The sequence below is a fragment of the Rhinopithecus bieti genome, unplaced genomic scaffold (assembly GCF_001698545.2).
Source record: "Rhinopithecus bieti isolate Rb0 unplaced genomic scaffold, ASM169854v2 scaffold_13262, whole genome shotgun sequence".
NCBI lineage: Eukaryota > Metazoa > Chordata > Mammalia > Primates > Cercopithecidae > Rhinopithecus > Rhinopithecus bieti.
Genome location: NW_016808004.1, coordinates 98,385 through 124,203, shown reverse-complemented (window position 1 = coordinate 124,203; position 25,819 = coordinate 98,385). Strand labels below are relative to the sequence as shown.

Genomic DNA, 25,819 nt, shown 5'->3' with positions numbered 1-25,819 from the left:
CATTAGGTGTTAATGACCAGGAAAGCTTGTAGTCTTAATCGTCTAGTGATATTTGTTTTTTAACAGGCAAAGTGAAAACAAATGACTTTCTAAATGTAGAATCTGGGGCCCCAGGGAGCTGATGGGGAGGATTTTTATGTCTGTGGGAGGAAGGGTGGGATGTCTTAACATCCATGAAATCACATTCCGGCTCCATGCTGAGCACTACACATTTCCATGGGATATGGAACTAGCTGCTGTCTAACCTGCAGGTAACTGCAGCAACTCGGCACAGGCGTCTTCAGCAGAGTTTCTGCCCTCTGTCTACCATCTTTTGTAGCCAGTAGAATGCACAGTCATTCAGACATGACGATGTGTGCTGGCATCCTGTGCGCACTGCCATGCTGATGCCCACATACTGTGCCTGCCACACCTTCCCACCCGTGCTGCCCAGGCCTCCTCCTACCCAGCAGTGTCCAGTGTGCCCCTGCACATGCCTGTGGCTTCCTGGGCTTCTGACCACATCCAACCATCTTTGTGCCTCCTAAGAACACAGACCTATACAGATGAACAAGTAACCTCCCCATTCTTGGCTCTTCCACAGATCCTTGGACCTCTGGACCACGATGACCAGTGTGGGAAGCAGAAACTGGCCTACAAACTAGAACAAGTCATAACCCTCATGAGCTTAGACAGCTGAGAACCGTCCTTCCAGGGCCGCCCTGGAGGGGGACACACCAAGCCGTGCCTCAGTCTAGATTATCATCTTTACCAAGTGCAAGTTCCGACTGGCATCAGCAGCATCCCCTGAGCAGCGCTGTTTCTTTCTCTCTCTTTCTCTCTGCCTCTTTGTTTCTCCCTCCTTCCTGGATCTCTTCTCTTCCAGTTGCTCTGCCAACACAATTGGACCAAGCCACTGACCCTCAGTCCAAGAATGACCAGGCCCATGGCAAGGGAACTGACCAGAAGATGTCAGAGGGGCCTCTCTCTCCCAGCTGCTCCTGACCCTGTGCATGTCAGCAGCAGGATGAGGAGCCAAGGACAGGGGACGTATCTGTGCTGCTACGTCGCCTTCCACTTTGGCAGCCGCCGCTTCGGTCTGAGCCTTGGCCTAGAGAAGAGGCAAGGAAGTAGTTCAGTGTTATCTTCACTGGGAAGACATCGCCTGGCTCTCCGTTCCCACAGTTCCATCTCCAGTGGTTCAGCCAGTGGTCTGATCGCTTTGCAGCTGTGAGAAGAAAAGCCACACCTCCTGCATGTGGCTGGAGCAGAACATGTGTGAGCAGCTGGGAGGTGCTTCTTGAGGCTCCCTCTCCCTCACTGGGATGGCGTCCAGAGGCTTCCTGTCCTCTTCCAGGTCTCTAGAGGGACCTGCCTGCCCTGCCTGCTCCCCCGCCAGTAGAAAGCCAGGTAGGAGAAAGAATAGCAGTTACATTCCACCATGGAGATGCTCCTAACCTTTTCATCTGAATCCTAGCAGCAGAAATGTAACACAGTGGGGGAGAAAAGGAAAGAGAGTTGCGTCTACCCTGGAAGCAGAATTTGTTGTTTTCCATTTACCCCCAAATTCAAATGAGTCACGATCATAATCATAGGTCTAGTCCATTACCAGAGCCCTGAGTGCTGTCAAGAGAAAGCATCTATCTCCACCCTCCTTTGTCACCCTTCATCAAGGGTCAACATGAAATGCAGAGTGCATCTAGGAGATTCTACCTCCAGCCATCTCCATGGCTCCATCCCCACCATCCTTCCTGAGAACTCCATAGACAGCTGGGGCCAACAGCCTAGTCCCTGTTCCCTCTGCAGAATCTGGTGCCATTGCTATGCAGATGACTTTGTCACTGGGCTGTCCAGACCTCTTTGGGAATGATTGCATTAACATCTCAGCTGTCTCTTTCATCATTCTCCTTCCTCATCTCTTCAGCAGTCATCCTTGAAAGAAACAGACTTAAGCACAGCCTCACAGAGACCACCCAAAATGCCAGCCAACCTCAGCCTCCAGCTTGTCAGGTCTGGGAGGGACAAAGAATCGAGCCGATGGGCCTGGCTGGAATTGAGAAGAGGGACATACAAATGACCTCGGCCTTGACATCCATCTCCCCATCTGTTCTTACATCTACAGATGCACCATTTTAGCCAGGCAGGCAAATGTGTGCCTAGAAATGGATACTAGGTAAGCTAGAGAATATGGGGAGAAATGGTCTAATGGAGGGTTTTAGGAACCTTTCATCCGAAGGAGACCTTAGGTGCTGTCTGGTCCGGTCTCCCACCCTAAGCAGGAGTCTCTGTTGGCACCTCTGCTCTGGAGTTGTTCACCACTATGGGAGACAAGGAGAAACATCATCTTAGGTGAGGTTAAGGAGAAGGATTCACAGTCTTGCCTTCACTCCCCAAACATCAGACATCGTTCCTTGTCACCCACTCAGAATGAGCCCCACTTGGGGAAGAAACCACACCATCTCCAGCAAAGTCCATGGAGCATCCGGTACTTCTAAGAACACTTGCCCCTTTGGATATGAATATATGCACGTGTGTGAGCGCATGTGCATGCGTGTGTGTGTGTGTGTCTGCCCCAGGTGTAGGCAGAAAGCGCAAAAGGATTCCTTGTCCTTTGTAGGAGGATTTTTGGTGTTCTTCTCTTTCCCCTTGCTCATCCATTCATCCTGCAGCTTCAGGACATTTCAACCCTTGCTTTCTATGCTGAGAACTGGTGGGTGGAAGGAGAGGTCACTTGTCCATAGGAAATCAGGGTGGTCACCTGCCGAGGCCTGGACCTTGGCACAGGACATCATGTGACATCGCAAAGGACAGATGGTGGAAAAGACATGAGCAACCAGACATGAGCAACCTAACGAGAAGAGGAAAATGGGAAACAATGCATTGGAAGAAAAAAAATAACCAAAGGTTTTGGCAAGTGCGGTACCAGGTGGAAAATCTTGGATTTTTCTATCCTTGATCATTTTATTCCCTCCCAAGAAGTTATGGGACCTGGAAGGCCAGAAAGGGTACATGTGGAAGACGGTTTGAGGAGGTACCTCGGTCACTAAAATATTTTTGCACATATGAAGGGTTGGGGAGGAAAGAGACACGAACATATTTAACACAGATTTGCTGGATGGAAGCTGCGTGTGTGAACGTGTGTATGAGTGAGTGCTTTTTTTTTTTTTGCACAGTTGAGAAAAAATCGAACAAGCAGAAAAAAGACTTATAACGGTTCTGCTGAAGCTTTTATTTTTTACCAGATGATTATTGTTACTTTCTTTCGCGGTACAGGACTTTATTTTTTTTCCATGTTTTTGTTTGTTGTTATAAGAAAACCTTCAAACACCTCAGAGAAATAGAAAGGTTAGGAAGAAAGAGGACACAAGGACAGACAAGTTTTCTGGCTGTCCCCATTTCTCCTGGGGAGGGGTTTGGGACTGGTTTGACTTTAATTGGTGGGTGGGTTGTTTCAGTCGCTCTGTTTGCCGCAGTCCCCGTGGCCTGCTTGGGGACTGAGAAATCCGAGCCAGGTATACAGAGCCACAGCCCATCTTGCTTATAAAAATTATGTTTTCTTTTGCTGTTTGTTTTCCATTTCTTCCATTTGGATTCTTGTGCACATGTGATATGTTTAAAAGCAAAGACAGGCAATATTGTCAAAAAGCTGTTCTTGCCCCCCCCCCCCCATCCGCCACCCAAACCTATTTTCCAGACTCCCCCAGGGATCTTCCTCCCCACCATGGCAGAGCAAATATCCAGGGGCTGCCCAGGTGGCTTGCAGGCTCCCAGAGAAAGGAATTGGGCCAACTTGGTCCTGTGGGATGGAGGCCCCCTCATGGCCTCCCTCTAGGCAAAGTTAATTTGTTGAGTCTTGGGCAGAGAGAAGGCGAGAAAAGGCCATCTCCCTCACCTTTCCCTCCACCTCACCCCTGTACCCTCCCAGGGAAAAGGTACCAGACTGAGTCATCAAAATCATTGACAAAGTTTAGGTGGGGATTTTGCATGTTGGAGAGAGAAGGGCTTAAGGTAGCAGGGAAGGAGGGGACTTTGTGGGGTCCTAAATTTTAAGGAATAAGTAGAGGAAGACAAGAAAGAGAGCTGTAGGCTGGTCATTTCTCCCAGGCACGAGTCCCCCAGATATAGCTTTTGCCCATTCTTTGTCCTTCCCCATAAGGAGAGAGCCTGACAGTTCTTGGTAGCTGCAACTAATAGTGCCACTAAGTGAAGGCGGCCATTGTGCCAGTTACTTCCTCAGGAAAATATTTTCTTGCCTTCTTTCAATATGGTTTTAAATTTGGGGACAGAGGATAACCCAAGTGTCCCACAGGCCAAGGTACGTTCCAATGGCAGCATGACCCCTGCATCCAAAGTCAGCCCCTAGAGCCGCCCCCTTGTGCACCCACAGCCTGGTAAGTGAGCTTGGGTGCTTGCAAGGAGCTACGGGTGAAAGAGAAGTCATTTTAAATAAATCCCAAAGTTTGAGGCAGACTGTCTAGAACTGTTCCCAGGAAGAAGCAGGAGTTACCCACAGGAAAGGTCTCTGACCTGGTCCCCTCAGGCCCAGCTACCTGCGCCCACCAGGAGTGATGGTTGATGTACTGGCCCAGCATCTCCACCTCCCCCATGCAACCAGGTCCCCAGTACCCGTGTCTCCCGTTGCATGTCTGGCTTCTGCCTGTGTTCCTCCTGCCATGAGCATCCTCCCTGTCCCTCCCCATTCCACCCTGTCTCTCCTGCACGCATAGCCTCTGTCCCAGGGCCATTTATCCACTTGAGTACAGGAGCTGCTCAGACCTCTCAGCCCAGCCCTCTGTGACTGTCCCAGCCCCGTCCCACCCCACCCAAAGCTGCCTTCCTGGCTGGTGGGGGGCTCCCTCATCTGGTCAAGGCCCTATGGGTCCCCATCTGAGGATCCACAAGTTATGACTTCTCAAATGACCACCACTGCAAGAGGCATCCTCACCACTGTTTCCAGAGCCGTGAACGATGCTGTGATGAGCCCAGGTCTCAGCACCACCCTCTGTGACCTAAAAAGAAAAGCTCAATTTCCATCTGTCATCTTTCCCAGGACCAAGGGGACACAGTAATGTGAAGTCAAATACTTAACCAAGCATAGGGCCAGTATTATCAATCAAGGACAAACCTCCCACCTCACAGACAGCTGAGCAGTGAGGGAAAGACAGACACAGGTAGGAAGGTGCTCTGCAGGCACAAGGCCCAGAGATGCTCCTCTCCGGGAACTTCCCCTGCTCCTTCCAGGAACAGTGAACCCAGTGAGCAGCCCCAGCCAACTCTTCAAGGCCATCAAGGGGTCTTTCCGTGAATGACTCACCTCCAGGAGCTCAGCTGACCCCCAGAGAAGACCCACCCCAGGCAGCTCAGTGCCCTGGCTTCTCCCCATGCCCCAAATTCCCCTAGCCATCCCTCCTGGTCCTCGTCTACATCAAGGGTCTCTTCCCCTCTTCCTGCCAGCTCTCAGGACAGGTGACTGGGAGGCCTTGACCCCTCAGCCTCTTCCTTTAAAAAACAAAACAAAACTGTGGGCCATTTATTTAGGATTTTGGAGTTGTTTGGTTGTTTGTATATTTTAAGAGTTTGAGAGTAAGAAGGGAGCCCTGCTATGGATGTTCAATCCAAATTACTTGGTTGGTGGGAGCCAAACCCATGACTTACAAGAGGATGAGGAGAACCTCAGAGGACAGGAGGAGCCTCCCGCATAAAAAAAAAAAATGGGTCAGGACATTCCCTGGATGAGGACAATGCTAGGGGTGGCATCTCACATGGCTGCTGCTATTCCTGGTGCTTCCCCACACTTTTGACAGATGGAGTCCTTCTCCTCCCTCCTCCTGCCACCTCACCCTACAGGCATTCTCTGTATAGGAAACATGAGCCTTGTTTTACAGAATAGGGGGCTGAGACACAGCCCCAGGTAACACTGACACAGCTCTCGAGAGAGGCTGGAACACTCTGCAAACCTCTCCTCATGGTGCTGAGGGTGGCATGCTCTCGACAGGAAACCTAAATGACCACTCCTCTCATCTGGAAGGTAATCTACTGCAGTAAAAGTTTCAGACATGCAAGAGAGAGGTTTTTTAATACTATAAATTTTTGCTCCCCCATAAAATTATTTTTTTATTAGAGGGAGTATCCAAGTTGTAAAAATATATAGAATTTTTTGGTTGTAAAAGAAATACATACTCATTAGGATCCCAATTAAATTCCTTGAGTAGACTGGTGACTACCAGAAAGCAAAGCAAAGTTAAACAAAATGAAACAAAATCCTTCATATACAAAAAGAACTTTCTGTTTGTATTGGCAGAGGTAGTGAGGTAGGATGAAAATCCTGGGTTGGGGAACCTCACCCCTTTGATGTCTATGCTTGGCTCTCTGGGCTGCCCCTGGTACTGCTGAATCCTATATATCTCTTATTAGCTTTCCTCAGACTTTAGGGAGGCTCTGTTAGGGATGGGTCATGGGAAGACCCAAGTTTTCCCTCCGCCAGGATTGCAAAAGTAAGTAGACTTGGTCTAGGCAGCTCATCTTCCACCAATTTCTTTATGTGGAATTAGAACTTCCTTTGTTAGTATCTTTGATCTTTTGACTCAAGCACATTTTGGAAGGGCTCCCTTACAAGAGTAGAATTTAAAACAGAGGATACAGTTAAAGAGCAACCCAAAGGGCACTTAAGAAACTGAGACCACTTCACCAAACAGGACTAAGGAATGCTTTCATGCACAGAGGTCAGTCGCAATCCAGGCACAGGATGAAGATGGGATACACCTGCTCATCTTCTCTCCTCCTTCCCTCTCCCTCCCCAATGTTCTTGTTAGCTTGTTGGCTTGCTAGACCTTCTGTTCTTTACAATGAAAAGCTAGCTTACCTCAAATAATCTTGTTTCCATTTGGAAACCAATGATTTTGTGTTTTAGAATGGACGACCCTCCCCTCACCACTCCCTACCTTAGCCTGGTGTCCTTGAGACATGCAGTCTTTGCTTAGTCGTGTGTTGGCTGCTTTGAGCAGGAACAAGGCCCCCAGGCCCCGAGGTGGGAAGGAATGATTGGATGCTGCTGCCCTCCTCCCCACTTTAGCATGTAGGGGCCAGTCCATCTCTTCCAGCAGGGTCCTGACGAGTTACCATAGCAACCAGCAACTCCAGGGTACCGCAACAGACAATGGCTCAGTGAGCTGACGTGGGGGTGATGCAGGGGTTTTGGCCCGGCCAGATGACCCAGAATTGAGCTTCCAATGCTAGAGGAGAAGGGAAGAAACAGGATGGATGGATGATTTAAGGAACCGGCAGGAGTCTGAGTCACATAGAGAAGCCATTGAAGGAGTTAGGGCAGGTTATCTCTGTTCCAGTCACCCCCTTCCAGCCCCATCCAACTTCTGTTTCAAACTAAAGCTCCCACCTCGAACACTGGCCCTTTGTTAGAACAAAGCAAAACATATCTTTAGACAACAGTGTTAAAATGAGCCTCAAATATATATGGATGAGATCTCTAAGAAGAGGGTCTTCTGGTTTTGATTTTTAAAGAAGAGTATCCTAGTAAAATATTAAAAAAAGATTTAAAAAAGTTTTTAAAAAGGAAACCTATGCTATTTAAATTGGAGCCCAGTTGTAACTTGGTAAAGGCAAGCTTCTGTACCTTTGTTATAATTAATTGTATACCTGTGTATGTAAATATAAGGCATTCCTATTTTGCAGTTCAGAACAAAAAAAAAACTTATTTGTAATATAGAATAAAGTTTATTAAAAAATAATAAAAATGCAGTTTGGGATTTTGGGTCCTTCTCTATGTGACTGGCTGGGAGGGGCTGGGAGAGAATGCTGGCTATAAGATGGCAACAGCTTCCAGCATGCAGACACATGTCTGGTACCTTCTCTCTGCAGTTGTGTGACATCTAAACTCAAGCGCCAGAGATGCTTCCTTCTACTTAAGACTCTGTTCTCAGTTGCAAGGCAGCCATCCTGAGGTGGCAACACTTCAAGCCAGGGACAGTAAACATGTTACTAGTCAGTGCTGTCAGGAGACAACGCTTTCCTACATAGCCCAGTCAGTCCCAGAATCCCTCTCAATGCAGCCCTCCAGGAACTTGCTACTTGCCCATTAGAGTTGGCTCTGGGGATGACACAAGCATTGCCATCTCTGCTTCAGGTCTTCCTGGCAAGCGACACCTTTGTGACCAATGATTCTATCAGCCCCCACTTCCCCTGGTGTGTTGATGGAGAGTGAAGATCTTGAATCCAACTGTGTTCCTGGGGTAGAGTGGGTTAGGGAGAAAAAGAGAATGAAAAGGGTGGCAGTGAGGAGGGCCAGAAGGAAGGAGCCCATGCCGCTGCCTGCCTTGCACGCCCATCTAAGGCCCACGCTGCTCAGAGGTGGGGGGCGGGGAGCCAGTGCAGCTGGCATGACACAGAGAGCCCTGGTCCAGGAACCAGGACCTCTGCAGGTTCTGCTGTTGGCTCACCTGGCCACCTTGGGCAGATCTGTCCACGTTTTAAGCCTCGGGTCAGCAGGTGGAGGACAGTAGGCTGAATGACTCCATGAATATTCCAGCGTCCTTCTTATTCAAAGGAAAAGCCATGAGAAAAGCGAATTAGGAGAGAAGCAGGATAAAGAACAGGAGGCAGAAACATGGAAAGGGGAAGACTCAGGAGGGAAGCAAGAAAGGAAGGAGGAGTGCGGGGTGGGGACAAGGGGGAGGGGTGAGGCAGATGCTAGGGGCACAACTGCTGATGTAATTTCAGGCAAATTCCACCCTCCTGCCCCCACCCACCCACCATCCCATAGGCCCCTCCAGCCTTCACACCCTGAGATGTGCATGGGGAAGAATTCACCCAGGATGGGACCCCTGGAAGGCACAGAGAGAAGGGTCAGGAAGTGGCCTGGGGAATGTCCACAAGGGTCCCTCCTGGCCTTGCCTTCAGCACTGTCCCACCTTCCAGAGGCGATTTCTTCTGAGATACTAAGGAGCTCCTGAGGAGAGAGCATCCCTCAGTCTGAGATGGAGAAGCCACGGCCTCTGGAGGCACCATCAGCATGGCCACAGGACGATGTACAGCGTGGAGTGACTGTCGAATGGACGGGGCACCTGTGAGGGAAAACCGAGGTCCCTGGCCTCAAGACCTAGAACAAACCGAATGGATTGAAATCAACCAGAGTGGTAGTTGTTTTTTGTTTTGTTTTGTTTTGTTTTTTTCTCTCGGTAGATCAGGCTTACAAGGAAAGTATAGTTCAGGAATAGGAAGGAGATGTTCTTCCCTTCTCCTAAATAAAGACTCAGGTTGGGTGGGGACAGTGATGTCACTCTGAAGGTGCACATTGAGATTGAACAACGAAGTTTCCACCAGGGCCTCAGATTCCCTTACCTATCTGAGCTCAAACTTTGTCAGAACCAACCACCATGACCTTGAGCAGGTTGCTTCTCTTGTATTTTGTTTACTTAGCCACAAAATAAAGATGGTTCTAATTGTACTACAAAGCCCAGAAGATTGGGGCAGGTCGATTTAGACAACCGAAATGAAAAAGACCCCATATGCTATGTAGGTTCATACATGCATGCAGTGTTATTATTAGTCATAAAAATGATATTCTACAGGCAGAGCATGGTGGCTCATGCCTATAATTTCAACACTTTGGGAGGCTAAGGTGGGCAGATCACTTGAGGTGAGGAGTTCGAGACCAGCCTGGCCAACATGGTAAAACCCCATCTCTACTAAAAATACAAAAATTAGCCTGGCGTGGTGGTAGGCGCCTGTAATCCCAGCTACTCAGGAGGCTGAGGCAGGAGAATCACTTGAACCCAGGAGGCAGAGGTTGCAGTGAGCTGAGATCGCCCCACTGCACTCCAGCCTGGGGGACAGAGCAAGACTCCATCTCACAAAACAAAACAAAACAAAACAAAACAGATACTGTACAAAGAAGAGTGGGCCCATCCTGGAGCTTTAATAACAAATTTAGAATAATGCCTCATTTACCCATTGCAAAATAAGTAAATGTCTAACACCTTATGAAATCGTTTACTTTTTGTGGTCATTAGACTATGAGATCTTTGATTTTTTTCCCCCAAGACAGAGTCCTGCTTTATTGCCTAGTTGGAGTACAGTGGCATGATCTTGGCTCACTGCAACCTCCACCTCCTGGGTTCAAGCAAATCTCGTACCTCAGCCTCCCAGGTAGCTGGGATTACAGGTGTGTGCCACCAGGCCCAGTTTTTTTTTTTTTTTTTTTTTTTTTTTTTTTTTTTTTTTTTTTTTTTGTATTTTTAGTAGAGATAGGGTTTCGCCATATTGACCAGGCTGGTCTTGAACTCCTCACCTCAAGTGATTACTCTCCGTCGCCCTCTCAAAGTGCTGGTATTATAGGCATGAGCCACCATGCCCAGCTGACTGTGAGATCCTTAAAGGCAGAGACCACATCTCAGTTGAATTTATTACCCTAGCTTAGCACAGTGACCCGCTCAGAGAGAGTGCTCAACCAACTATGAATGGAGGGAAAGAGGGACAGAAAGCAAGACTCAGTGAAAGCAATCAGCTACAAAGTTGGCCACTGGGTTGTCTCCCAACTGTGACTCCATTACCTTCAAAATCAGGCCACTTGCCCTCTCCTATGAATGGTTTATCTTTAGAAAACTAATTCCTTGAGTTGCAGCTAGTGGCTATCTTTTACAAGTAAAGAGAGATGGTGTTGTAGTCAAAACCTCTCCCTGGGTTAGCAGAGCTGCTCCTAACTGAGCAGAGTAAATGGAGGCAGATGCAGGACACTTCTGCACCATCACTTTCTCTAAACCTGCCTCACTCTTCTCTTAGCAGAACTCCTACCTTGAACACTGAGCCAGAGCCTGCAGGGCTGCTGAGGGTATCCACTAAAGCCAAGGTTCACGAATGACGTTGGACCCAGGCAAAGGAGGTAGGGCCCAGGCAGAGGAGGTAAGACCCAGGCATAGGAATATCTGGTAGGTTATATCACAGTTCAACAATAGCTATTTCCCCTTCTTGAAGGAGTACAGTTTCCCACCCTAATAAAGTTCAGCTGACCCAGCAACTTGGTTTGGGCCAATGGAATATGAGTGCTACTGGTGTGGTCACTTGTAATGCTCCAGAGAGCAGCAGCCTGAATCACAGAGTGAGGACAATGAGAGCATAGAGCAAAGCCACTGGATGATACCATGGTTGTGTAGTATGAGTAAAAAATAAAACTTTGCTCCTTTAAGTCACTAAGGTACGAGGCTGTTTGTTACTGCTGCATAGCCAAGACTATCTTGACTGCTATAGGGTACAAGGGATTTAACCTAATAGGTGGCCCCTCAGTTCATAATGAATGTATGAAATTTCACATTTCACCTACGGAGAAGTATTCTTTTGACCTAAAGCCTTCTTTAAAAAGGACACTGTTGACTATTTACACTCAGTATGAATCATTTTGTGGAAGGTCCTAATTTTCCTGAACTAGCTTTGGATCAGATTAGGGAAGAAAGGGAAGATTAAAGAGAAGAGGTGGAAAAAGGCAGTGCAAATCTACAGAGTTAGGAAAGAAGGAAGTGGAAGGAGGGGAAGTATCGAGGAGAGAAATGGGGAGGATTTGGAAGGTGAGAGAAAGGACCTGCCTTTTGCCAACTCTGTGCCAGGCATGTGCTGCCTGGTTCCCACACCACCTGCTGTGGTGAAGAGTTTTCAGGCCCAAGTGAAAGTCATGGCATTAACATCCCACAGTGCCCTAGGAGAAACTATTTATTATCTAGGAATGAAAACAACCAAGGTTGTTTAAAAATATAACCTATAGTTTTCTATATGCCTTGGTTTTGATCAATGATCAATTTACCAGGAAAACAGAGAACCCATCCTTAGGGGATACAGACCATATTCTCAGCACTGGTCCTTGATCAAGATGGCAGCTCCCTTCAAAAGTTATAAACAACAGCTTCTTGAGATGCCTAGAAGGATGCTGGCTGATTCTAATGAAGGCCTGATGATCCCTCTAAGATGCAAGAGAGGAAGAAGTCATGCTCCTCATGCACATACACGCAGAAGAGGGGTCCTTCTTATGCCTACTCCACATCCAAGTCCAGACCAGACCAGCCACTAGATCACTCACCTTCCAAGTTCCTGCTCATTACCTGTTTAAGTCTCTCCAAACACTAGCAATGCAGAGTCAGGGCTTGGGGTAGAAAGAAACAGAGGCCCTGGGAGAGGTGGCTGGCAGGTCAGTAGGGATGTGTGCTCCCCCGAATTCATTAGGATCACGTCCCTCACCATAGGAAACATCCTGTTTCCTTAACTAAAAGGGCATTGGCTGTGCTGAACTACCCCAACTCCACAGTACGCTGCCAATCCTTCCTTCTGCTTTGGTTTGCCTGCTGTTTTGTGAATTTCTGTGGGCAACACAGGCTGGAAATGCCACTGACTCAGAGCTGTGTGAGCAGCCCACCTGTGCAGACAGCTAGGACTTCTACTCCTAGGACCTGTTCTCCATCCCCCTTTTGTATCTGGAATATACTGTCTACACAGTGTGATGGTGAAGACCATGGCCTGGTTCAGACTCTGCCCTTCTCTGGCCAGTTTTTACCTGGAGTTCCTAGCTGTCTCTAAATCATGGCTTCCTCACCTGTAAAGATGAGAATAATAATGCAGGGCTGCTGAGGATATCCTCATACAGTTCTCGTGAGGATCAAGTGAGGCAAGGATTACAAAGCACTTAGAGCAGGTCCTGCCACCCTGTAAGTTTGTGACAGATGGTAGCTTTTACTATTGTGTAGCAGGCTGCCGAAAACTCCACATATGATCTCTCTAACCCTTGCTCATGGGACAACACCAAGCACATAGTAGTTGCCCTATAAATGTTTTGTAAATGAACGAGTAAAGTAGGTACAAGAATTTCTCAACTGCCCAAGTCTTGAAATACACATGTAAATAGAACATAGCTTTCCAAAAAAGTACAAAAATAGATAACTAAAATTATAAGAGCCTGATTTCCCCTAAAAGCAGAGGTGAGACAAGGGTTTGTGAGCAGGGGGCTTATTTTGGGAAGCGGTCCTGAGGAAGAGGAGTGGAAGGTAGGGAAGTGAGGACAAGCCAGTTCTAGGGGATATTTTCAAGCTGGGCCTCACTGTGGGGGGCTGGGACTCTGACCCCTCTTAGACCTTCTAGTAATGTAGAATGCGTCTCAGAAACCATTCACTGGCTCCCACTCCCCACTGCAGAAAGCTTGCCCCTGGGCTGTTTATTCCTGACACTTCTAAGTTTGCAAGTGAGTTGGAAAAACTGAGTGGTTTCTCCCAGGCACCCCTGCCCCCCATGGTAGGAGCAGAGGAGCCCTGGGCAAGAGGTAAGGAAAGTGCAGTGTCCCTGAAGCAGACACTATGAGGCTCCATGTGCATGCCACCTGGTTGCTGTGGCAATAGCTGGGGTGGAAAGGCGGGTCCAGAGGGTATGTGACGGAGTGCAAGGGAAGTCTACAACACAATGTGTAATCCTTTAAAACCCTTCATTCTAGATTAGTAAGATTAAAGTAATTTCAAAAACTTTTTTTCTTTTTTTTTGGTAAGAGTCCCCAGTTCTTTTCTTCTACCTCTTCATTTTTCTACTACTTTCATCACCGGCTACAGTGATTGCCTTCTCTCCTCCTTTCCATTATTCACAACAAAGCCAAGTTTTTGTTCCACCTTGAAAGTTATGACATATGGGAGATAAGTAAAGGATGTCAAGGTGACCCTGACTCATGGATGTTGGTGAGGGCTGGACAAGCCCATTGGTTCTGTGACTCATCAAATTCACACATGACTTCTGGGGTGGGACATGATACTATTTAACCTTTCCCAGCACTGTCTGCCTTTCTCGGCTGTGCCATCCAATTAGCACCTCATCTTGGGTGGCCTTAGCCTTTCATTGCCTGTAATGCACCACTCAGCACTTTATTTTAATAGAATCAATGCTGATATGTGATAATTTTATCCCGTAATAATTTCACCTTTTTATGTCCTGTCTCCTTAACTCAGAAATAGACCAGGCCTTCTATTTCTTTGATTCCGAACTCAATGCTGGATACACAGTAATTAGATGAATGCTCAAGTTTTACATGAACTGTGTATGTCTTTATTACTCATTCAAACATGTCAGCCCATTAACAAAACTCCCGCAGGGGTGTAATAATTATGAAATCAGATATTAACATTTTTTACCAACTTTCAGTCATGTATAGGGCGTAGATTTCACTCCCCCTGCCCCACTAATTTTATTCCTTTGAAGGTATATTTGCCAAGGTACAAGGATGGAACAAAGTTTACTTAAATATAAGCATTTGATGTCTAGGCCTCCATTCATACCCTCACCCTCTGCAGCTCTGCAAATATCAGGACTGGTCTGACTATGATTCAAGGTCTCCATGCATAAAGTAGGGAAATATCTGCACTTAATGAGCTTTTACTTGACTTAGAATCTCCTTCTCCATCTCTTGGCAGGATGACACCTAGTCCATCTAGGAAGAGGGTTAACATTTCCAGTTCTTCAGGGTCATCAGTTCTGTGTACAATAATCAGTGCATAGGAATTCATGCAGTGGATCATGATTTACCTTATGGAGAAACATCTCCTGAACTAGATAAGATCAACAGCTTCGGGCCGTCAGTATTTGAACCTTAGGAGAGCTTTTAGAGACCCACCCTCCCTTGCAAAAGTTCAGCTTACTACTCATTTATCTCTGCAGCCCCCTCATCACCTATGTTCCAAAGATATGAATGAATAGGCCTGTCCAACCAAATGTCATTGACCATTGTTTTCTTTATAGCACTGGGCCACAGGACCAGGTATGTAAAGAAGATCATGTAATAAAATCAAGCTGATACTGAAGGCAAGTTTTTCCTAAGTGATCTTAGTCTGCTGTAGTCTATCAATTTAAAAAAAAAATTAGGTCCCTTAGAAAATGGGATGTTAATAAGATACTTGGAAGAGATAAAGAAGACAATACAAGCTTTGGGTGAGATTGTAAACCCTGATTTCCAATTACCCCTTGTCCAAGAGTCATCACCTCCCAGGACACAAAAGGATTTCCTCAGAGAGATGATGTCTGTGTCACTCACATACATTACTTGCATTCAATTCTCAGGATCCAGTTCTAGTCTACAGTTACCATTATTGTACCCATTTTATAGATAAATACACTGAGACTTAAAACAATAATTGAACTCCAGTTCCACAAATGGAAAGTGATAGAGATCATAGAGCGTGGATGTAAGCCCAGGTTTCTCTGATTCCAAAACCTACTCTCTTAATGATTGTGCTGAACTACGACAAACAATAAACAAGTGTCCCTCTGTCTCTGTCTATTTCTCTCTCTCTCTTTTACTGATGGATGGATTATCATCATAGTGTTACTGGAAAGGGGTCCCAATCCACACCCCAAGATAAGGTTCTTGGATCTTGTGCAAGAAAGAATTCAGGGCAAATCCCTAAAGTGAAAGCAAGTTTATTAGAAAAGTAAAATAATAAAGAATGGCTACTCCATAGAGCAGCCCTGCGGGCTGCTGGTTGCCTATTTTTATGGTTATTTCTTGACGATATGTTGAACAAGGGGTGGATTATTCATGCCTCCCCCTTTTAGACCATATAGGGTAACTTCCTGATGTTGCCATGGCATTTGTAAACTGTCTTGGTGCTGATGGGAGTGTAGCAGTGAGGACAACCAGAGGTCACCCTCGTGGCCACCTTGGTTTTAGTGGGGTTTAGCCGACTTCTTTACTGCAATCTGTTTTATCAGCAAGATCTTTATGACCTGTATTTTGTACTGACCTCCTATCTCATCCTGTGACTTAGAATGCCTTAACTGTCTTGGAATGCAGCCTGATAGGTCTCAGCCTCATTTCACCCAGCCCCTATTCAAGATGGAGTTGCTCTGGTTCAAACACCTCTGACAATAGCAAAGGACATTGTAGAGAAAATGACTAGGGATAGGCATTGGGTTGCAACTGCAAGCTACAGCAGGGAGAGAAGAATAGAAACTGAGGGGATTCCGCCAGCAGATTTAGGGACTGCTGTGCACAGGATGGGGCACCAGGCAGCCATACTTGTGGGATGCACTGCAGATACAGAGGGATCTGGATTTAAGTCTCCAGTACAGTACTTAGCATGTGTGTGTGGCTGGAGAGAAGTTGATTTTGATCACTTTGCCTCACTCCCCTCATCTGTGAAGTGGAAATAATTTGTGACAAGTTGTGGGGATTCAGCATGATGAAGTGCACCACGCCCGACTCACAGTCAGCGCTCCTCAGGAAAGGCAGCTTTGTTTTTTTCTTTCGTTTTTGAGGCAGAGTCTTGTTCTGTCCCCCAGGCTGGAGTGCAGTGGCACAAAAGGCAGCTCTTTTACAGTGCCTCACTGACTTGCCATTAGAACCCACTTCCTGGGGCCTTTTCTTCATCCTGGACATGCCGGAGGCCACAGCTGGGGCCAGCAGGGAGGTGGGCATATTGGTAACAAACCTCTCCTCTGGCCATAGGCATATCTTCCCCACCTGCAGGAAGACCCCAGCTCCTTCAGCGAACCATTTGCCCTCAGTCTGTGAGCTCTTCTGAGGCCTCAAGAGTGTGTATCTGTCAGCTCCCTGAGGAGAGGTTGGCGGACACCATTTTGTAAAGTGGCAAACTAGAGACATGGCCCTGACAAGGAAGTGGTAGCAGGGTGTCTTCATGCTACCCCACCCCACCCAGGAGGGGTCTAGTGTGTGTCCTTGCTGTGCGGTTCCACAGCACCCCGTGGAATGGGTCACTCACGCAAGCCTTCTATCCGGCAGCTCAGCTCACCTCTTCAGCCTCAGCTCCTTGTCACTCTGACAAGTCTCACAGAATCCCTAACACAGAGGCCTGGCTGCCCACACCTAGCTCAAAAACATTGCCTCAGCCTCCCTTCATGCTCCCCTGAGGCCTCTGCCAGGTCAGCCTCTCATTGCTGTCACCCAGATTGGCCTTCCCTGGGGGCCCTGCATGACAGCTGAGGCCAGGCTGGAGGAAAGAGCAGGCCCCAGTGAGTTATGAGGCTGTAATTCCATCAAGGGCTTCTGGAGAGATCGTAAACTCATGTCCCAAGTCTCCCCGGTCCCAGAGCCTGTTTTCTCCTCAGAGTGATTTATGAGCCTATAATTCTGAGATGGGACTGCTTCTTATTTCACATAATCCAAATATTTTCATAAGGCAGCATCTTTCTTTCTCCTGGCCTCTAGTTTTCTTCTTCGGAGCTAAAGAGCTGCAACAGCGTCGTCTAGTGGCTGAACCCCAGGGTGGGCCCCCTGGTGGAATCACCCATCACACCCCTTTTGAGATGGCTGTGGAAACCCAAGTCATGCCTGAAACCAAGTGGATATGGAGGGCCTCTCTGGGGGTTCTGGGACATGCAGATATGAGCCAAGAGGGATTTACACAGCTTTGATTTCTGCGTCATTAGTTGACAAGCATTTGCTGGGCTCCACTTGTGTGGTGCTCTCTGTAGACCCTGTGAGCCGCATTGCCAAGCCCAAGCTCCTTGCTGTGGCCATATTTCTGCCCTTCACATGCCAAAGACCATGTGTGACTGTGGTCACCCTCAACAAGGCCCCGCCTGGCCCAACACACCACCCTGAGGCCAATGGAACATAACGTTTATTACCTGACATTACAGCTTCCATGTACACTTTTAATGTCAGTCTCTTGCACTGGAATATAATAAGCTCCACGATTGTGGGGACGTTGCTTGGTTGGGCTCTCCTGTATTATCTAGCCCCAAGCAGAAGTATTTGTTGAGTAAAGCATGAAGGAGAGAGCCAATGAGTGATATGTGAGGCAGCTGGGTGGTCCACAGCATTGGCCTCAATAGATGACAGAGACACACAGGCTTGCTGGGGACATCCAAGTCCCAAGCTTGAGCATCAGTGGTGGTAGGGCTGGTATAGACACTTTCCTGCCATTTTTCCCTTTTCTCCAGCTTTCCTTTGGATGGAGGCCCATAGTCAGGGGTTTCACAGAAGGAGAAACAAGTGAAAATTCTTGGAGCTCACACTGGAATGGTGCCAGAGAGTGGGACCTCTGAATGGTAATCATCCTACCAATTGTGCCAAAGGCCCCTTCTCAGCCTGCTAAGTGCCCTTCATGGGAGGCTACCATGGTGATGTGCCATTACTGCAGCCGGAGGACCTCTGCCCCGGGATAGAGACAATGACTAGGACTGCAGCTATGTGAGTAGAAGCTGCCCTCTAGCCCAGACCCTCTCTGGGACCCGGCTCTTCCTCCCCTCCCTCCCTGCTTCCTGACTTCTACCCGTGCACGGCTTTTCCCTTTAAGATCTGCTCACGTTCTCCTCAGTGGTGGCTGGTAACTATGGAAACTACAATTAGGCTGTTTTGCTCCATGTCTCTAAAAATTGCCAAGTGCAGGCAGCAGCAGCCCCTGACTTATGACAGGCCCCACCCAAGCTCTTCTGCAGGTTCTTTTAGGACACACTCTTTGCTGGGCCAAAGACTACCTGTGAAGAAGGGCCAGTCTCTCTTCTTAGACATTTCCAATTCATCACAGTTCAATGTTTTTGTAAATGCAATGAAAACATATTAGAAATGAAATGGAAAAAAGATATACAACATTCAAGTCCCATTAATTGTGACAAATTTAATAGACATAAGATTACCCATTAAAATTGCCACGAAAAGTTTTTCAAAATTGCTCTCCATGTTTGTACTAAATTATCCTAGGTCAGCACCAGTGTGTAGACAGGCTCCAGGCCCCGGACCATCCTTTGAATAGCTCTAGTCTAGAGTCACACCTAGGGCCAGGCCTGCTGACGTTGTCCAGCTGGGGCCTGTACCCAAGGATGCCTCAAAGTGGAAGGCGGGGCTTCTCTACGGGCCTCTGACAATCTACAGAAATGTCTGCACTTGACTTGAGCAAAACTGTATGATGGAAGCAGCTGCAGAGGCTTGGTCATGCCTGGAAGTCCTCCCCAACAGCCAGGAATCTGCATCGCATCTGGTGGCACAGGACAGAGGTCACTCAGAGGGGACCTCAGTGAGCCTGCGCTGTGCCACAATTCACCAAATAACCCTACTGCTTTCTTTATGCCTTCTACCAAAAGAAAGGTTACCATTTGTAAAAACTAGATGGACATTCATCTTTTTTTTAACCTGATCTCTGAGTTTCCTTCCCATTTTATAAAATTGAAGTACACTTTTTTTTGTACACTAAAGCACATACATGTTAAGAATACAGGCCAGGGTGGGGTGATTCACACCTGTAATTCTAGCACTTTGGGAACTCAGGCAGGAGGATCACTTGAGGCTAGGAGTTTGAGATAAGCCTGGGAAATATAATGAGACATTATCTCAAAAAAAAAAAACTTTTTTTTTTAGCCAGGTGTAGTGGCATATGCCTGTAGTCCTAGCTACTTGGGAGGTTAAGGTAGGAGGATCACTTGAGCCCAGGAGTTCAAGGTTACAGTAAGCTGTAATTGCACCACTGAACTCCAGCCTAGGTGACAAAATGAGACCCTATCTCAAAAAAAAAAATAAAAAGAAATAAAGAAAAGGTGGGAAGGAGGGAGGGAGGGAGGAAGGACGGATGAAGAATTTTTACACATTGATACCACTTAGATCAAAATATAGAAAACTGGCCAGGCCAGTAACCCCAGCACTCTGGGAGGCCAAGGTGGGCAGATAACTTGAGCTCAGGGTTTCAAGACCAGCTTGGGCAACACGGTGAAACCCTGTCTCTACCAAAAACACAAAAAAATTAGCTGGGTTTCATTGTGTGTGCCCATAGTCCCAGCAACATGGGAGGCTGAAATGAAAGAATTGCTTGAGCCTGGGAGGCGGAGGTTGCTGTGAGCAGAGCCTGGGGGACAGAGGGAGAACTCCTCTCAAAAAAAAATAAATAGAAAATCTCCATCACCTCCCCTAAAATTCCCTTATGCCTCTTCCTAGTAAATACTGACTCTCCCACCCCACCCCGCAAGCTAACTACTATTCTGATTTCTATCACCATAAGTTAGTTTTATACGGACTTTGCATAAATAGGATCAAATAGTGTGCACTCTAGTTTTTTATGTCTTTCATTCAATGTAACGTCTGTGAGATTGACCTGTGTTGTGGGCTGGTGTCACTGGGCTCTTTCTTAATTTGCGTTGTATTCTATTGCATCTATGAACACTCCTGTAGAGCATTTTTAGTGCACATAGATTTCATTTCCTTCAGGCAAATATCTAATAGGGGAATTGCTAGATCACAGAGTAGGCATATGTTTAGGTTTTTAAGCAGACACTGTCACATAGTTTTCCAAAGTGACTGAACAAATTGACACTTCCATCAGCAACGTGCTGCTTGGAATTCTGGTTGCTCCCCATCTCTGCCACACTTGATTTTATCAGTCCTTTTCACATTAGCCATTCTAGTGGATGGGTAATGCTATCTCATCATGGTTTTAATTCACATTTCTCTGATAAATCATGATGTAAAGGACCTTTTCACGTGATTGTTGGCCACCTGGGTATTCTCTTTCAAAAAGTACCTTAACTCATCCTTTTAAAAAAATTGGTTTCCTTACCGGATGTGCGACTCATAGCTTCTTCTAGTCCTCAGATTGACTGTTTACTTTCTACATGATGACTTTTGATGAAAGAAAGCTATTATTTTCACATAGTCCAATGTAGCCATCACTCCCTCCATTTATGGGCAGTGTTTTTTCTGTTCTGTTTAAATACTTTTTGCAATACTCCCAAGATTATAAAGATATTCTTTCTGTTTTCCCCCAGATACTTTATCTCTCACATATGTCTAAAATCCACCTAAATTAATTTTTGCTTATGTTGTGAGGTAGAAGATGCAGCTCATTTGTTTTGCCATTTGGGTATCAATTACTCCAGTACTACTTATTAAAAAGACTATGTTTTCTGCACTTAATTGTGGTAGATTCTTTGTTGTAAATCTTGTGACCATAAATCTGTGGGTCTTTTTCTGAATTCTTTATTCTGTTTTATTGATTGGTCTATTTGTCTCTCCTTGAGCCAGTATCATACTGTCTTAATTACCATAACCCTGTAGTAAGTTTCAAAAATCTTTTAATTTCTCTCATCAATGGTTTACAGTTTCCAGTGTAGAGATCTTGCACATCTTTTATTGGAGTTATTCAATGCTACTGCAAATATAATTTTTTATTATGGTAAGAAATATATAACATAATATTTACTATCTTAGCCATTTTAAGTGTATAGTGCAGTTGGATAACTATATGCATATTGCTGTGAAATGGATCTCTAGAACTTTTTAATCTTGCATAACTGAAACTCTATATGCACTGAACAATAGTTCTCCATCTCTTTTTATCCTCTCATTCCTGGTAACCATTCTACTTTCTGTTTCTATGGCTCTATTTTAGATACCTTGCATAAGTAGGGTTACGAAGTATTTGTCTTTCTGTGACTGACTCATTTCACTTAGCATAATGTCCTCAAGGTTCATCCATGTTGTAATGTATGACAGCAGGATTTTCTTCTACTTCTCTTTTTCTTTTCTTTTTTTTTTTTTTGGAAATAGAGTCTTGGTCTGTCACCCAGGCTAGAGTGCGGTGGTACGATCTCAGCTCACTGCAACCTCTGCCTCCTGGGTTCAAGTGATTCTCCTGCCTCAGCCTCCTAAGTAGCTAGGACTACAGGAATGCAGCACCATGCCTAGCTAATTTTTTGTATTTTTAGTAGAGACGGGGCTTCACCATGTTGGCCATGCTGGTCTCGAACTGCTGACTTCAAGCAATCTGCCCCCCTCAACCTCCCAAAGTACTGGGATTACAGGTGTGAGCCACTGCACCAGGCAGATTTTCTTAATTTTTAATGCCAGATAATAGTCCATTGTATGTCTATGCCACATTTTCTTTATCCATTCATCCATCAATGGAAATTATGGTTGCTTTCACCTCTTGGCTATTGTAAATAATGCTGCAATGAACATGGATATACAAGTATCTTTTTGAGATCCTGTTTTCAATTCTTGTGAATATATACCCAGAAATGGGATTGCTGGGTCATATGGTAATTCTAACTTTGATTTTTTTGAGGAACCTGTATACTGTTTTCCATCGCAGCAGCACCATTTTATATTTCCTATCAATAAATAGCATTTTAAAAATCTCACCATCCAATTGTTTGTTGCTATAACTAGAAATACAATTAGCATTTTGTCTATCAACCTTGCATATACTGATAATTGCTAAATTCAGTTTTTAATTTTAATAGTTTGTAGATTCATTGGGATTGTCTATGTATACAATCATGACCTCTGTGAATCAAGATGGCTTTACTGGTTCATTTCCAATATGTACATATTTTATTTCTTTTTCTTGCCTTATTGAAATAGTGAGGACCTCTACCACAATGGTGAACAGAAGTGGAGATAGGGTACATCTTTGTCCTTTTCCTAAGTTTACGAAATTTCCCACTCCATGAGCCTTGTTGAGAAACAGAGCCTGCCTCCTACCTAGGAGCTGAAATGCCAGATTCTTATTTTCCTGACTTTCTTTGCAGCTAAGGCATCAATTCAGTCAGTATCCCCACGGGAAACAGAGGGCAGATTCATTGAGATGGGATTCTGAAGAGAAGGTAACAAAGGACTATTCATAGAGAAGCGGGCAGGATTAAGGGAACCAATAAAGGATGTCAAGGCATTCAGAGACTAACAGTAGTAGGAAGCAACTTCCATGCCCATACCTGGAAGGGGCAAGGTGAGAAAACGGTGTTACTCAAGGCTTGTGAGTTTGGAGCCCTAGAAGAGGACCACTCAACAGGAGCTGAAATCTTGGAAAGAAACAGGTACTGCCAGAAAAGCTGCCCTGAGTTAGAAGGAACTAAGTAGGGACAGAAATACCCTGGCTCCTCTCTTCTCTTATCCTCCAATCTCCTACTAGTACCTTCCATTGCTCCAACCAAATGGAAACCCAAGAGCAAGGGAGACTGGGTGGAGCAGTCCATGGAGATTAGCCCCTGGGGCATGAGAAGGCTAGACAAGGATGTGGAATAAGTGGGAGTGGGAAGCTGATGGGGATAACTGGCGTAGGCATGAACATGTGATCAAGGCTTGGCTAATCAGATGCATCCTTCGCAGACCACACATCAGAAGCTAGTGGTACAAATAAGCAGCAACCAAGAGGATTTGTTCAGGTCATAGCAACAGGGACAGCACAGCGTCCAGGATGGGGGCCAGCAGTGTCATGAGGGCAAGTGAAGCATCTGTTGTAGCAATTCTGCAAGCTACCCAGTATCTGTTCAACAGCCTCCTCTTCTGTTTAAATTAGCCAGAGTTAAATTAGCTTTATTGCAGCTAAGAACGCGATGGAAACATGCCCCTGTGTTGGGTAACTTATCTCCATGCTGAAAATATTTTTTAAAACCTCACACTCTACCCCCTGATTCATACAACATTTACTGGTTATCCCACATGATCCCAGCCTAGGCCAAGACATCTCTATCATGCCTTGCTATATGTCCTGCAAGATGTGAAGGAGGCTGTGTTTTAGGGATTGTTACGGCCACAAGATAAATATGGACCATCTTTCTTAGCATTTTACTTTAGACTTTTACTTTAAAATGTTTCAAGAAAAATTAAGTACATTTGCTAATAAAAAATTATACAGAAATAATCACATATATTATGGAATTGAATGCAAAACTTGCTGGACTTCTCAAAGCAAAACTGAAGCCTTCAAAGAATTTCCAGGCATATGATTGTTCACAACTTGATACAAAATGTTAAGAAGAAGCATATTAGAGTCTCTGATCCCTCTGCCTGTGTTGTGGAAGATCTCTCCAGAACATCAAATTGCTTCGGGAATCTAGATTCCCCTTCAAAACACTACTGATAGAAAAAACAGCTAGTTATAATCTAACCACTAGAATTTAAATGCAAGTGCTGTATTTGAAATGGAAGAGCCTAATTGATGTTCCTTTATAATTTTATTAATGTATTTTAAAAGGCTCAGTGAGAGTCTTGTGCTGAGCAGCCTGACCCTTGAATGCTGGGCTTCTATAAATAATGACAATAAACTTTGGCTGCTACCAATGGGTCAACACCCACCTGGCCCCTGTATTAGTGAAGGTTCTCTGGAGAAACAGAACCAATAGGTTTATTACAAGGAATTGGCTCACATGACCATGGAGATGAGGAGTTCTAAGATCTGCAGTCAACAAGCTGGAGACCCAGGATTGCCTATCTGTCACTCCAGTCCAAAAGCCAGCAGGCTTGGGAGCCAAGAGAGGCAGATGTTTCTGTTTGAGTTCCAAGGCAGGAAAAGACCAAGGGTCCAGCTCAAGGCAGCCAGCTGAGCATTGGCGTTCCCCTGTACTCAGCCCTTTTGTTCTATTCAGGTCTTCAATTGATTGAATGAGGCCCAGTCACATCAGGGAGTGTGGCCAATGCACTTTACTCAGTCTACAGGTTCAAATGTGAATCCCATCAAGAAACACCCTCACAGACACATCTAGAGTAAGGCTTGGCCAAATGTCTGGGCACCCCATGACCTAGTCAAGTGGACACATAAAATGAACCACACAGCCCTATAAATACAGAAGTCCCAGTGGCCCCCTTCCCCATGCAGCCTGGAGAGGCAGCAGGACCCACAGCTAATCTAGGCTGCCTTTCATGTACCAGCCAAGACCCCTGGTAGAAGTGCTGTTTCTCCCCTGAACCCTGGAGGTCAAATCTTCCGTAAGCACTGTAGGCTGCCAAACAAGGCTCATCCCTTCCTCTCCACCACCAGGGTGAGGCCTGGGGTGACCCACTCATCCCAGTTCACCCACGCCTTTCCTGGTTTTAGCACTGCAAGTTTTGTGTCCTGGCAATCCAAGGCAAACCAGGATATTTGGCCACCCTAATGCAGCCTGATCCTGGAGGTGAGAAGCTGCCAACCTTTATATCCCTCTGGGCAAAGGACCCTTTCCTTTCTTCCTCCTTGGTATAGGGAAGAGAGGTGGGAACATGAAAGCTTGCTTTCTCACACCAGCTTGGTCTATGTTGTAAGTCTAAGGCCCAGTCATTTCAAGTAAAAAGAATAAGCTCTTAGTACTACCTCTAGACCTAAGAAGTTGGTTCTTAACCAAAGAAACCTAGTCAATGAGGCAGAAACAGTGTGTGCTCCAGCTCCCTGACCATCTCCCTCAAGGACAAAACTGGTGCAGGTTTTTTGGGCTGGAGGCGACATGATAATTGTTCCCCAGGATCCTCCTAAGGTCTGCTGGTTCTTAGGATTTTGCAGGGGGTTCTCAAAGTGCTCTCACATTAGTACCTGCTTTATGGGATCCTTCCAACCAAACATAACCCTGAACAGAAGTTCAATGTTGATATCCTCATCAAAGAATATTTATCCTGTGCCAAGGGAGCTTCAGAGCCATGCAGTATTTATCAAAAAAGGTTTGGTTCCTGGTCTCCCTCGACTCCCCCCATACAACCCCAATCCCACCCCAAGACACCACCACCACCAGACACACACTGAATAGGGCTCTGAGCAAAGCAGGGGAGAGGGGGTGAGAGTGAGAGACAGAGCAAGTTGATGACTTGTTTTCCCCTCTTTCTCTTTGATCTCAGATAATTTGGGGGCTGTTATATTATTGCTGTTGGTTTTTGTGTTTTCACAAATAGGATGTTGCCTGCTTGCACTCAGAGGCTCTCTCAACAAAGGGAAGACAGAAACCTGTGAATATACAATGAAGGCAGAAAATGTATCTGGCTCTTGTCTGTCTGGTGAGCCCACTGGGTTGGAGTTGATGCTGGGCCATGCGGGAGCTGGGGAGCGGCCTGAAAGGAGATGCTTATGTCCAGCCTTCTTGCTGTGATGGAATTGTATCTTCCCCCTGTCCTGATCTGTACCAC

The 25,819-nt window shown here is 46.1% G+C and overlaps 1 protein-coding gene and 1 long non-coding RNA gene across 7 annotated transcripts in view; one reads left to right on the top strand and one right to left on the bottom strand.

Annotated features, from left to right (window-relative positions):
- The window catches only part of PLXNA4 (plexin A4), a 523,648-nt gene extending 515,914 nt beyond the window's left edge, over positions 1-7,734 (top strand). For 4 of the 5 annotated variants that reach the window (XM_017885085.1, XM_017885086.1, XM_017885088.1 and 1 more), the window contains one exon: positions 584-3,544. In XM_017885085.1, coding sequence (XP_017740574.1) covers positions 584-679 — 96 coding nt within the window. In that variant the 3' untranslated portion in view covers positions 680-3,544. Of the gene's footprint in view, positions 1-583 lie in introns of all 5 variants that reach the window. The other variant, XM_017885083.1, reaches the window with a different exon arrangement.
- Positions 7,735-8,074: 340 nt separating this feature from the next.
- The window catches only part of LOC108537542 (uncharacterized), a 30,991-nt gene continuing 13,246 nt past the window's right edge, over positions 8,075-25,819 (bottom strand). The window contains exons 2-4 of one of the 2 annotated variants that reach the window (XR_001887848.1): positions 8,904-9,091; positions 8,433-8,528; positions 8,075-8,220 (exon numbers count right to left, since the gene is read on the bottom strand). This is a non-coding gene — a long non-coding RNA (uncharacterized LOC108537542). The remainder of the gene's footprint in view (positions 8,221-8,432; positions 8,529-8,903; positions 9,092-25,819) is intronic. The other variant, XR_001887847.1, reaches the window with a different exon arrangement.